Genomic DNA, 13311 nt, shown 5'->3' with positions numbered 1-13311 from the left:
CAGACCCCACAAGTGAGATCACGATGGTATGTTGTTGAATAATCATCAATTTCTAAATCATGAACAACCAAGAAAGTTCAATTGTGGTAGAAATTCAGCATATGGCAATAGTCTTCAAATTTTTACTATCTTAACTCTAGTAATGTGATCTAAAGTAAGGATAAATATTTGATTAACATAAAATAGATGTTCACATCTGTCTAGTGTTGAGATACATCTGGGATTCTGGAGCAAAGAGTTAAACATCCGAGACTGTTCAAGAAACAAACTTTTGGATTAACCATTAATATTTACATTTTACATTGAGAGACCTATTAGTAGAAACTATCATCAAGCTACAAAGAGGAGGATACATTTGGCAAGGTAATTAAATTTCTCCACGATAACCTCCAGAACCAAAGTAGTCTCTCCTTGAATTGGCTATCTGCACGCTCTTTTGGTGCTCTAGCTTGGGGCAGTCACGGATACGATGACCAAACCCACCACAATATGCACAACCCTTTACTCCACTTGCATTTGTTATTGCCTCGACATCATCGTCCATAGGGTCATTAAGCTCTGCAAGGACAGGAGGGATCCTCTGTTTTGCTTCTTGTAACAAGTGTTTCAGATCAAGGAGAGTTGTTTCGCTCTGATTCTTGTTGATAAAGGTTGTGGCAATTCCTGTTTTTCCACATCGGCCTGTAAGCCCAATCCGATGCACGTAGTTCTCAATTTCGGCAGGCATATCATAGTTAATTACATGCTGAATCTCAGGAAAATCCAACCCCTTAGAGGCAACATCAGTGGCAACTAGAACATCTTTCTTGCCTGATTTGAATGATGCAATCACATACTCTTAACTCTCCTCTTGATCCTTGCCTCCATGAATAGCCACAGCTTCAACTCCTTTTAGGAGAAGATATTCATGGATATCATCCACGTCAGCCTTGTTCTCGCAGAAAACCAGAACCGCCGGTGGAGTCTTTTGCAAGCACTCGAGAAGGTAAACAATCTTGGCTTCCTGTTTTACATACTCCACTTCCTGAATCACATCAAGGTTGGCTGCTCCAGCCCTCCCCACGTTCACAGTTATTGGTTTAACCAATGCACTTCGTGCAAAATTCTGGATCTTTGTGGGCATTGTAGCAGAAAATAGAAGAGTTTGTCTTTGATCTTTGAAATGATCAAACACCTCCCTAATATCATCCTCAAAACCGAGATCTACCAATCTGTCTGCTTCATCCAGTGTCAAGTATCTGCAAAGAACCAACACTATGGTAAGCACACAAACTTGGCAGATGTACATTCTAAGAAAGTAAATAAAAAGAAGCAAATCAACAAACGGGATTAATTAAGCAATATACAGACATATACAATTTTTAAGTGCGTGACTCAAATTAGCATTTAGAAGTCTGTCAGAAATTACCACGGTTTAAAATGGACTTTGGCTGAAAAAATGAGTTGTCCGTGTTGTAAGCAAAATGTTATTACAAACAGTTTTCCATCTATTTGTGTATGTGAACTCTCTCAAAGGCATGGGGTAGACATAGACATTACCACATTATTATATTGAATAGGAAGCAACATGTGACAACTGATAATGAGCGCAGGCAACCCCAAATCTTGATTGATCAGAGGCTAGGTACAAGTAAATAAATCGTTCTATGTAACACAAACTCTCTTTGATTATTCTTCATCTGTTCGTCTAGTATTTATATTTGTTATAACCAAGATCCCAGCCAGATGAGCACGTTATATCCAAAGCATAGAAACACAGGCCAACAACCATATAGACATCACAAAATACTACCTCAATATTGGATCTACAAAGTTTAGGTATGTACCTGCAATTAACAAGGTTCATCTTCTTCTTTGATAGCATATCTTTGAGCCTTCCAGGTGTAGCAACGACAATGTGCACTCCCTTCTTCACAACATCAAATTTGGGACTTCATATCAACTCCACCAATACACAGCAGAGGCCTCAATTCAGGGTAACCATACTCCTTGAGCGATTCTAAAAATTGCTCTATAACTTCATATGTCTGTCTTGCTAGCTCTCTAGATGGACATACAATCAAACCAAGTGGTCCTTCACCAGGAGCAATAGGCATCATAACCTCTTCCTGCAAAGCCACCATGATAAGTGGCAAAACAAAAACCAAAGTCTTTCCAGAGCCTGTAAAAGCTATACCTATCATATCGCGACCTGATAAAATAACAGGAAGTCCCTGCACTTGGATTGGTGTCGGCTGAATAATCCCCTTCGCTTTAAGTTTCTTCAATATAGGTTCAGGGAACCTCATGTCCTTAAAATTCGTTATCGGTGGAGGAATATCTTCCCCATCCACAATAATATGCCACTGCTTTCGTATGGCATCACAAGCTTTCTTCGACATCCTTCTAATACTCAACGGTGGCTTCCAACCGGTTAACAAAGGCTCCGTATAAGTAATACCTTTAGCTAATTCACGAACAGACATTAACGTCTTCCGATCAGATAAATGCTCAATCATCTCTTTCTCTTGCAAGACCACTTGTTCAGCATGAGTAATTTCAGGTTGCTCTTTCTTTAACTGAGTGGCTATCACAAGCAAACTCGGCTTAGCTTCAACGACCTTCGATTTTTCTTCTTCCTCCTCTTCCATAACGGAAGACCTTCCCCTGCGCTGGAGGATCCTTTGAGCTTCAACTACTCGGCACTTTGCAACTGGTACATATTCAACATAATCATCATCATCCTCCACCTCCTGTAACAAAAAAGGATGTGTTAAAACAGCTGCAGTAGAGGTTGAATCTTAAAGTTAACACTCTAAATCGGAAATCAATTTCTAATGCAGTGACATTATCAATGAAATGCTTCAAACAGTAGAATCAATTGCAGTATAAAGAACATTCGGGAATCGTGAAAAACGGAAACTACGAACTGAAACAGCGAGGGCGCATACCATATTTACGGGGTCTACCATGTTAGTAGTACCCTATGAAGATGAATTGCAGAGCCAATTTCCGATGACGAGCAGCCGCTGCGGTGTCCCTAAATTGCGGGTCAATAGTAGGAGCCCATCTTATTTTGGTTTGGGCTCGGATCCGTTTCCGTTACCAAAATTATTAGGGTTCGTTTGATACCCGGAAATATCCCACCTTAATTATGAAAAAAATATTTCACCATATTCAATTCATTTAGGGATTTTTTTTATTTCATCTTGATACCCGGATGAATCAGTTTAGTCCATGGATTATTGTAGTTTCGAATTTGGTTACTGTGTTATTTTATTAAGCACTTGTAATCTTCAAAAATTAATTACATGAGCAATCGTGAAACTACTTAATTATTCATAACTGATGTTAAATTTATATTGTTACTCAATATTTGAGGCAATATAATTTTAAAAAGGTCAAATTTATTGATAGAACCTTAAACTTGTCCCGAAAATTTATTTAGGTTCCTAAACTAAGTTTGTACCTATCAAACCCCTAAAACACTCGAATTTTGTTCCAATTAAACATTTTTTACCTAATCAACAAAATGTATATAGAGACTGTGTTACACAAAAATGTCCAATAAAAAAAAACATGTGGCAAAAAAAAATATATGTAAAATTGTTGATTTTTTTATTTTTCTATTTATATTTAATAATAATTTTTAAATTAAAAAAAGAAAGAAAAAAAGCACCCCACCCCCAATCATCAGGTTCTTCACCCCCACCTCACCCTCCAATCATCTTCTTCTTTACCCCACCCCACCCCCCTCCGTTGTTTTCCCTCACACACACGCATCATCTTTACCACCCCTTCCCCCACCCCACCCCCAATCGTCTTCACCCTCACCCCCCCACCCGTCATTTTCACACCACCTCTCTCCCGGCGTTTCACAATTCTCTCTCACACATTCACTCACACGCACACATAGTTCACATATGCACAACAGCAACAACGCAGTCAACATTTTCCGGCGAGATTCGCCGGAAAATCAACTCCAAAATCACACACAAACACACATTCACTCTCACACACACATTCACTCACACACACGAGAGCAGCAACACAGTCAATATTTTTCAGCGAGACTCGCCGGAAAATCAACTCCAAAAAATGAAGAATTTTTTTCCCAAATCTTTGATGTTGTTGATAATGGTGAAAAATGGTTACTCATTGTGTGCTTAATGGAGTTTCTCCATTTTTTGATGTTGTCTTTAATGGTGAAGATTGATTAATAATTTTGTTGTTGTTCATGGAGTTGTTAATTTTCAACTAAAATAAAATATTAGAATAATTAAAAATTATATTAATAAAATAATTTAAATATAAATTTTTTAATAAAAAAAGTAAAATATTATTTAATTTATTGTTCACGCCCCCAACACTCTCTCCTTGCCAAATCATCATTTTATGCCTGATAGGTACCAATTTTAGCACTTGAAGTACAAGTCTTAGTTGGGGGGTTAAATAAATTTTCAGGACAAATTTAAATTTCTATCGATGGGTTTGACCTTTATCTTTTCTGGTAATAAACATATACCAAATGGAAATTATGTATAATTATCTGAGTGTTGGACAACGCCCCAACATCCCAGCAGCAACAGCAACAAGGAATCCAAAAAACAAGAGAAACAGCCCAAGATAAAAGTTTAGTTCAGCAATCCTACCTTGTTAATTTCACTTAAGTTCTAAAATTATCTTAATTATTAAAATTTCCTACCTAAAGAGATCAAAAATTCATATTTTTGTAATAAAAGGTCAATTGTACAAAGTCATATATATATTAGAAGAATCAAAATCATGGCTAAGTTTAAACTGGAGTACGTTGCTCGAAGGGATATCTTCGTAGCCCCAGTTATATGTTATGCTTAGAAGATGATAGATGTATTATGAGAAACAAGGTCCTGCTAAGGATTTAACAACATCTGAATGATTTCAAAGGGTATTGATAGATCGTACTTTAAAGGAGCAGCTCTGAAGTGCTGCTAACTTCAGATAGATTAGAAAGAACTCAAGATTTTTAAAAAGGATTTGCTAATACACCCTGGACTACAAGTATAAAAAGAGATAATGTCTACGATAATAATAATAATGTCCAAATAGGCACACGACCAGGAGAAGTAATAGACTTAGGGAGTAAAGAAGCTATCACTATTTACAGATTAGAACAATTTAGACAAAAGGCTAAAAAATCCTGTGATTGCTGGAAAAAAAATATACTACTAAAATATAATCATCAATGTCTTCGAAAAGAGGTTGAGCATTTAAAGTCTCAAAGAGCTAGTATCATCAATGAGTTGCAAGATAAGAGTCAAAACGTCGGATGATAATAAGAAATATACAATTCAAAGCCAAGGGCCGAGTCACTTCTCACCTACTATTCATCCATCTACCTTTTAAGAAAAAGAAAAAACATTTAGATGATGGTGAGTTTGATGATCAAACTCACATTTTGTATGATTCTAATGGATTTGGGCACTTGATTTTCCTGAGATTCATTTTAGTGGTTTGGAAGTTGTATTTATAAAGGGATATCTCTCAGGAGAGGTGGTTGAAGTCCCCCTACACTCAATAATGAGTGATGTAAAGATCGGTATTGAGTTTGCTTGACAATTTGATGGTAACAGATATTGCAGGGATGGAACAAATGGGAGATGATGAAGTGCTCTTTACTTCACTACTCATACGGGAAAGGTGCGCACTAAAATCCAGTTAAAAGAAAGAATCTCCAAAAGACTGCAAAGCAAAACAAGAGACTAAACGGAAAACAATTATTACAAGTTATTCACGACTGGAGCTATGAATAACAAAATATATTTGTCATTTTACAGAGACGCTGAAAAGGGTACATGACAACACAAAACTGCAGAATTTATTTGTATTTCCAATTGGGGCCACAAAGTCTTCTGCTGTTTCTTTATCGACAAGTCGATCATGCTTAAATTTCCTCTCCCCTGCTGACCAATTAGCTGTAACACTCACATTATTTTGTCATCAACCTTAAGAGAATAGCAACCAGAATCCGAGATTTATGTTAAACAGGCTTTGAAGCCTTCCTCTAATTCCTTTCCGTCTAAGTTCTTCCCTATAAATACTATCTTGTTTGTTCTTGGTTCATCTGACCGCCATGGCCGATCTGGAGAACCTTGGAATATGTCATGGACTCCCTGTTACACCAAAAAAGGCAAGACAAGTTAGAATTTGACAACTATCACGTGCCACAGAATTTACTCGTTCGAACTTGAATGAGGCTGCAACACACACCATCTAAGTAACTTGAAAATCTTTAAAACGAATCACTTGTAGCATTGTTCCCGAGCTTTACCAAAAGAATATTTGTGTCATGAAACATGTATCTCATACTACGGTGGCACAAATTATACCTCTCATAGTCAATTTAAGGAGCATAACTACTGTATAAGAGTAGCCCTCTTTGTGAAGCAAAGTTTTGCCGCATGAGCTGGAGACAACAAAGGTTTCTGCACTGATACAGATAGCCTCTTGCTGACGCTCTAGTATGAGGACCGAGATGGAATGGACTTCAAAAACTTGTACAAGAAAGGTCCACTAGTATGTGAATAAGGACTTGGTTTGGGTACCCCAGAACAGATTGCAAGAGTCACTAGTCAAATGCTTAAACTAACTAAAATTCATCAGCATATTGCCTGCTTGTAGTTGACGATGGTCCTATAATATAAGTAGTGACCTAAACACCCAAGCTGTGGCCTAGCGATCAATACAAATGAAATTACCAGCACCTATATTTGTGGAGTAATGCAGTTGTAAAATAAAATAATTGAGGTGCACTGTGCCCACAAGCTAGTCTAAACAGCAGTGTTTTTAAGCAAAAATAGAAGACAAAAAAGAAAGTCAGCAAGGGCTTGGCTCCCTAAAACGAACCTGAGCTACCTCATACACTTCTTCTAAGTGCTTGAAGCGCCTTCTCAAATAGAAACGAACAAATCATTTACAAGACAAAATATCATGTTCTAAACCCCTCAAAAGTAACTCAGTCTTCAAGAAAAAGACCAAGTAAGAAAGAAGCACATATGCCGTACTCTTCTTATTGTCCTACTGATGGAAAGCCCAATTCACATTCACATTTTGTTTTATCGGATAAAAGTGAAATTCACATCCACATTACAAGAAAATTTTCAGCCGCGTAATGGGATTATGTAATAGCTGAACTCACGTTATAACATATCAGTAAGATAAGTAGCACTAGGCAAAGAATTTAATAACCTGAAAGACAAATCTCTCATCCATTCCCTGAACAGATAAAAGGCCCTTCATCCGATATATGTCATCGCTTCGTTCTATCAGCAACGTTCCAAGCCACATATTAGCCTAAAATACAGAATTACAACGCCTTAGTTTGTTAATGCAAATAGCATTCTTGTTCATATTTACAGCTTATACACAATATCTTAGTGAATGAATCATTTACAGAAAAAATAGCCAAACGAAAGACCACAATGCCAACCTTCTCAAGATCCAAGGTCCCTTCGCAAACTATGCTGACAGAAGAAACACCAGGGTCATGAGTGTGATCGTGAGAATGGTGATGATCAAGATGTTCTGCAAGAGATTTGACACATCATATTAACCAAATAGCAGAAAGCAATACCACTCTCAAGGTTGAGGGAAAAGTTCAAGATTCAACTATATGCACAAAAAACAAAACTGATTTTTGAGAAATAAGGTCATAATCATATACAAGTACATCACAAGTGGAGCCAAAGAAAGACACACACGAGATAAAATTCGCACGAGGTTTGTGGAACGAACAAAAAGGAAGCAGGATAAGTATAAAATTAGCATATCGGGGTTGCCGTATTGGGGGATTAGAAGGTTAAGATGCTAACAGCAATAAAGTAGATTGGTGAATAGAAACAAAACGGCAAAAGACAAAAATTGGGAAGGTTAAAGAAGGCCCTAATGCTGTAAATGAACCAACACATTTTCGAAGAACTCATAACTCGACTCATTAAGTTATTAAACAATCAAGCTCAAGTTCACCCTACAGCTCGACTCAGCTCGTTTAGTGTTCTCGAATAGCAACCACCCAGCCCACCCAAACAACAGGCCCTTTTTGCATTTTTTTCCTTTAAATATAAAACAGGTACTTATGCAGTATTCCCTTAAAGTAAATATGGATCATAAGCGGATTCATGAACAAGCTCAATGTTAACTAGCTTCAAAATGAATGCAAGCTCAAGCTTGCCGAAATTTATTGAGGCTGACGTCAAGCTTGATCTTGACTTGTATAATTGGATCGAGCTTGACTAAGCTCGTATAAATTGTCTAACCAAGTTCAAATTACCCAAACAAGGCTTGAGTACACTCGTTAAAAATCCTGCTTGTGATGCTTGGTACGAAGTTCTATATGTAAAAAAGTTAATAGCTCCCATAACTAGAACAACATACTCATAGCATTACGACTAAAGAGAAGATAAGGGGAAATAGTTCTTTGGAAAAGTGAACAAACTGATTTGGTGCAGCATTTTGTTGATATTAGCTGCTGCAATGGTTAATATAGAAATTCAAACATCAAAGAACACTTACCATGCTTGTGATCATGTTCATGGTCATGGTGGTGGTGGTGATCATGATCATGGTGATCATGATCATGACTATGGCTAGAATGATCTTCCTTGGAACCTTCAGCACCAACTGAACTCTCAATTCTGCACGAATTTAACAAACAATATAAGCAATTTCCCGGTAACATGAGAACATGACAAAGCAAATGGATCCAAGAAAGAGTGGACATCTATAACAATGATAACAAGCATATATCTGACAAATAACAGTGCCATGAGCAATACAATTTTCCATAGTTATAAGACCCTTCAAAAGAGTCAAATCCCATTAGCTGAAGAAACTCATCAAGACCTTGACTAAAACATCACTGGAGGGAAAAAAATGTTTTGAGAGTTATGAAACAACAACCTATATAACTGATATTACTCTTTGTAAATATTTTATTACATAAAAGGATCACATTAAAGTAATATTTCCCAGAGTTCAATACCCAAGGGTGTGGTCTATTCAATACCCAAGGGTGTGGTCTAGTGGTCCATGAAGTGAGTTGAAAACCATGAGATTTCAGATTCAAGTTTCAGTAGAGACAAAAACACTACGTGATTTCTTTCCACATGTTGCTGGTGGGAGGTGGCAGGTATTCTATGGATTTAGTCGAGGTGCTCGCACGTTGGCCCAGCGATTATAAGAAGATCCCGAGGTTTGAATCTCGGTGGATATTGAGCCCACCTTCTCCACTCAAACACAAGGCTTTTGTTTGTGTATGCGGCATGTGCGCCTAATCCACATATCACAGGTTGTGTTCTCACAACCAGATCAATGCCCTGGGGCTTCCCCCTTTATATCTCTGTTTTAAAATTTTCCCTCCCTTCTCTGAAGAACAATTCCTCTGCTGCCAGACCCCTAGGGATTAACTAGTGCAGGTTTACTGATTCCCCAGACCCTGTCCTTCTAAGGATACCACTAATAAAATACTGATCTGGTTTCAGAATGATTATGGCATCTGATATACTTATTCATAATGTTTGGAAGAACATTGTGAACTTGAAAAGCAAATCCAAATTTTGGATATCTCTTTTTCTGGGAAAAACAGGAGTGTCAGTTTTAACACATATCTGGAATGAACTTGACCAGTGATTTACTTCTTTCTTTTAAATAAGGACTTGACCCGTTTTTAACATTAGCCAGTGTTATCAAAAGCGAAAAGCACAAAAAACCTATACGGTCCTTTGGGACTTTAAGCACAAACAAAATGTACGCTTTAATTAAAAAAGGCACAAATGGACAAAAAAATACAAATCTGTATTGTATAGTCAAAGAGTAATAATTATAAGCATGAATAACAAATATAGACGGACAAAGAAACTGAAAAGTGAAATATCAATTGTTTAGTGTCACATCCCTCACGATTGAACTCATTGGCAAGGAAAAGTATGCCTTAAGAGCCTTGATGGAGACATTGAAGCATCCATAAAACGAGGCAAAGCGCTCAACATGTTTTATGTCTCGCTTCAGGGCTTAAGTGCACTTTAAACGCGTCTTTCACAACATTGACATTAGTATGACATATATGCAATTTTTCATAAAATGCAAGACACAACAATGGACATGGACACAACAATAGACATGCACACCTAAAGAATGTCCTCAAAAAACATCACCTTGATACTAACTAAGCCAGTGGATTCTACTACATGTTAGGAGGATCAACTATGAAAAGCAAGAATCTTAGCGCTTTTTCTATAAGAGAAAATGACTAATGAGATAAAAGATAGTATAATTTAGGAAGTTGAAGCAAGATAACACCCTCTACAAGCATGATACAGAAAAGGAAAGAAATGGAAATGAAATGGGAAAGGACAAGAAGAAGAGAAACTGTATAAGCACGGGAGATTTACAGAAAATTATGCACATCAAAAAGGGAAGAAGCCAGACCTTTCCAAATCAAAGCCTCCAATCCCTAGAACATAATCCAAATCAACCTTTCCAAACTGTGTCCTTTTCAAATGAGCCATACTATTTATGTTCTGTTATTCACCATTAGAGCTTAGTGAGTAACTCTAAGATTGACAGCTAAATATTATGTCAAAAGACAATAATCAGCCAAATACTAACCCTTATTCGCTGAATCAAGGAAGAAACTTCGGACTCACCAACAAGATCAGTCTAGCAAGGATATGCAAAAACATTTGTCAGATTGCCGTGAGATGAATGTCCAAGCTTAATATAAAGTTCCTTACAACAAACTCAATAGGGGCCAGCTTAATACAATCAGTAGCCTTAAGCCAAAACATAATAAGAAATCACAAATATTTATAATAAATGCATGTATATTTTTCAAAACTCACTCTCTTAATTTTTTTAGATGGAATACATATACCTTGTTTATTATAATACGGTCAGCATAAGCTATTTGCTCGACTGCTTCATTGACCACACCTTTTGGCTTAGTCTCATCCAAGTGAAGACCAACATGTTTAGAATCAACCAACGTAACAACACCATCCAACTTAACATCGTTGAAAACCTGATCCTCCGCATAGAAAGTTTGAATAATTGGTGCAGGATTTGCCAATCCTGCAAAATAAACACAAGAGGGCCAGCACTGACATCAAATGTACCATAAAAGAGATTATTTGGTTTAATTGTGTAAGCACGCACAAAAATAAAATAAAACAAACTGATAATCAAATGTGAAATGATTGAATTAGACAAACGAGAAATCCCGGATCCTCCACTCCAAAAAATGTACCAGAACAATTTCAGTCCAGAACAATGTGTCTCATTTATTACCTGTAGTCTCTATGACAATATGGTCAAATTTCCCTTTCTTTCTACTGACCAACTCTGCAATCATTCTAACTAGATCACCCCTCACAGTGCAACAGAGACACCCATTGTTAAGCATCATAATCTCCTCCGCTCCAGCAGCTTTTGCAGCAACCAAAGAACCATCAATATCCACTTCACCATACTGCACGATTTATGATACATTAACAATTCATAGTCCAGACGATCACTAACTAACTGAAATGCAAGAAGATAAAAATGACAAGATAATGTAGAAACTATCTTGAGAGAGGGGAATGATAAAATAATATGTTAGACATTGATTGGATACAAACTCACACTGAGCCATTAAGATTATCAAAACATTCACATACCTCATTCTCGATAACAGCAATACGTTTTCCATGATCGGCAGTCAATATGTGATTCAATAAGGTAGTCTGCAACATCATATTTGAATAAGATAATTGCAAAACGTTTAAGTTATGTTTATATTAACAGAAACACACGTTAAATAATCTAATGTATGTTTAATTAACAGTTAAATTTCCCTTCTCAGTAATAAGCCCGAAAAAAGTTATGCCATCAAATTCGTTTGCTTTTTGAAGGATTGTCATTTGAAGTCCAGATAAATGTTGTGGACCAACGACCAACTGAAAGTGTTTCAAATAAGTAAACCCCACCTCTTTCCCAAATTCAACTCTTCCAATGAGAAACAATCTTAGCGAGGCAATATAATATGAATGGAAGCTAAGATACATTAGTTCACACTATAAAGAGAACAAAAGGAAAACTTGTCTCGCAATTGAAGCTTTAGATTTTGCTCATTAGTCTATAACTACCATTAGTATCATTAAATAGAATGAACTGTGCATATGTACTGGTCAATATTGACAATAAATTGAAGCAGTAGTATGAACTGAACTGAAAATATGTAAAAGAAAACATACTTTTCCAGAACCCAAGAAACCAGTGATAATGGTAGCCGGAATTCGATTATCGGGAGGAACCTTAGTTAACACATCGGATTCCTCGCTTTGTGGAGTTGAAGTAGAAGTAGCAGACACACTAAATCTTCGAGAAAATCTATTTGCTTTAGCAGAATTATTAATTGTAAAGCTAATTCTCGAAGATGAAGTAGTCGAGCAAATTGGCCTCCGAAATTTTCTAGTTTTCCACAGACACGGAAACACTGCTGTACGAAGACCATGAAGATGTGGAGTCTGACGCTTGGCCAGTCCCATAAAAGTGGTGGCTATATCTATGGAAAAGGAAGCCATGGCTGAACAAGGTGCACTTGGTGTTGGTTTAGGGGTTAGCAGTTAAACAAGATATTATGCGGGGCGTGTGGAACGGAGAAAAGGGTTTATCTGATACACTATACTACTATCCAGGATAGAGGGTTTAGGCCGGCCCACAAAAACAAATTCAACCATAATTTAAGTTCGATTGGTAGGATGAAGAATTTTCACTTTTTTTCAAAAAAATATATATATATTGTTTTGTTATAAAAAATAAAAAAAAATTATAATTTTAAATTATATTTAAAAGGGTAAAAAATAATGCAATATTTATTTTTGCTTTTTTTCATTTTATTTTTACTGTTTTAGTTATGTTTTATCTATGGACAAGGAAAACGACACAAGTAGGATTATTAAGTATAACTAGTAAAAAAAAATTTGTCACACTAAAATGATTATTAAATATTGAGATAATACCCACGAAAATACATGAAGTTTAACTAAATTTCCAGTGGAACATATTGAACCTTGCTGGGGTACTATTACCCCTATACTTTTTAAATTGGAACTAATTCTCCCCCCGACTTTTTTAAAGTGGAATTAATCTCCCTCAGAACGTATACCCAGTTTTTTCCGTGGAAAGTGTAGTACACGTGTCGTTTCTTCTCCATTTTATCACTTTTCAACATTTTTTCACAATTACAATCATATTAAATATTCCAAATGATTCTATTGAATTTATGGAGAAAGTTTTTTCAAATAATTGAATAAA

At 36.5% G+C, this 13311-nt stretch overlaps 1 protein-coding gene and 1 pseudogene across 1 annotated transcript; both read right to left on the bottom strand.

Moving 5' to 3' along the window:
- Positions 1-253: 253 nt before the first annotated feature.
- LOC107862028 lies at positions 254-3311 on the bottom strand (annotated as a pseudogene).
- A 2390-nt stretch (positions 3312-5701) lies between these two features.
- On the bottom strand, positions 5702-12714 carry LOC107862027 (COBW domain-containing protein 1). Its single transcript, XM_016707464.2, has 10 exons — positions 12249-12714; positions 11673-11738; positions 11302-11482; positions 10889-11085; positions 10624-10674; positions 10444-10535; positions 8530-8651; positions 7448-7542; positions 7207-7311; positions 5702-6131 (listed from the first exon to the last, which is right to left on the bottom strand). Exons 1-10 carry the CDS (start codon positions 12576-12578, stop codon positions 5994-5996), a joined length of 1377 nt encoding a protein of 458 aa, XP_016562950.1. The 5' UTR covers positions 12579-12714; the 3' UTR covers positions 5702-5993.
- Between the last annotated feature and the right edge of the window lie 597 nt (positions 12715-13311).

The sequence above is a fragment of the Capsicum annuum genome, chromosome 3 (genome assembly GCF_002878395.1).
Source record: "Capsicum annuum cultivar UCD-10X-F1 chromosome 3, UCD10Xv1.1, whole genome shotgun sequence".
Taxonomy (NCBI): Eukaryota; Viridiplantae; Streptophyta; class Magnoliopsida; order Solanales; family Solanaceae; genus Capsicum; species Capsicum annuum.
Note: the sequence above shows the minus strand (reverse complement) of the source record. Positions and strands in the feature narration are given on the sequence as shown.

Excerpts from the sequence above, each read along its gene's own strand:
- LOC107862027 (XM_016707464.2), bottom strand. The coding sequence starts at position 12,578 with ATGGCTTCCTTTTCCATAGATATAGCCACCACTTTTATGGGACTGGCC. Across the intron at positions 11,739-12,248 it reads GTTTCTTGGGTTCTGGAAAA|ACTACCTTATTGAATCACAT; the intron begins GTATGTTTTCTT and ends ATGATGTTGCAG. Across the intron at positions 6,132-7,206 it reads ATGAGAGATTTGTCTTTCAG|GGAGTCCATGACATATTCCA; the intron begins GTTATTAAATTC and ends TTGGTGTAACAG.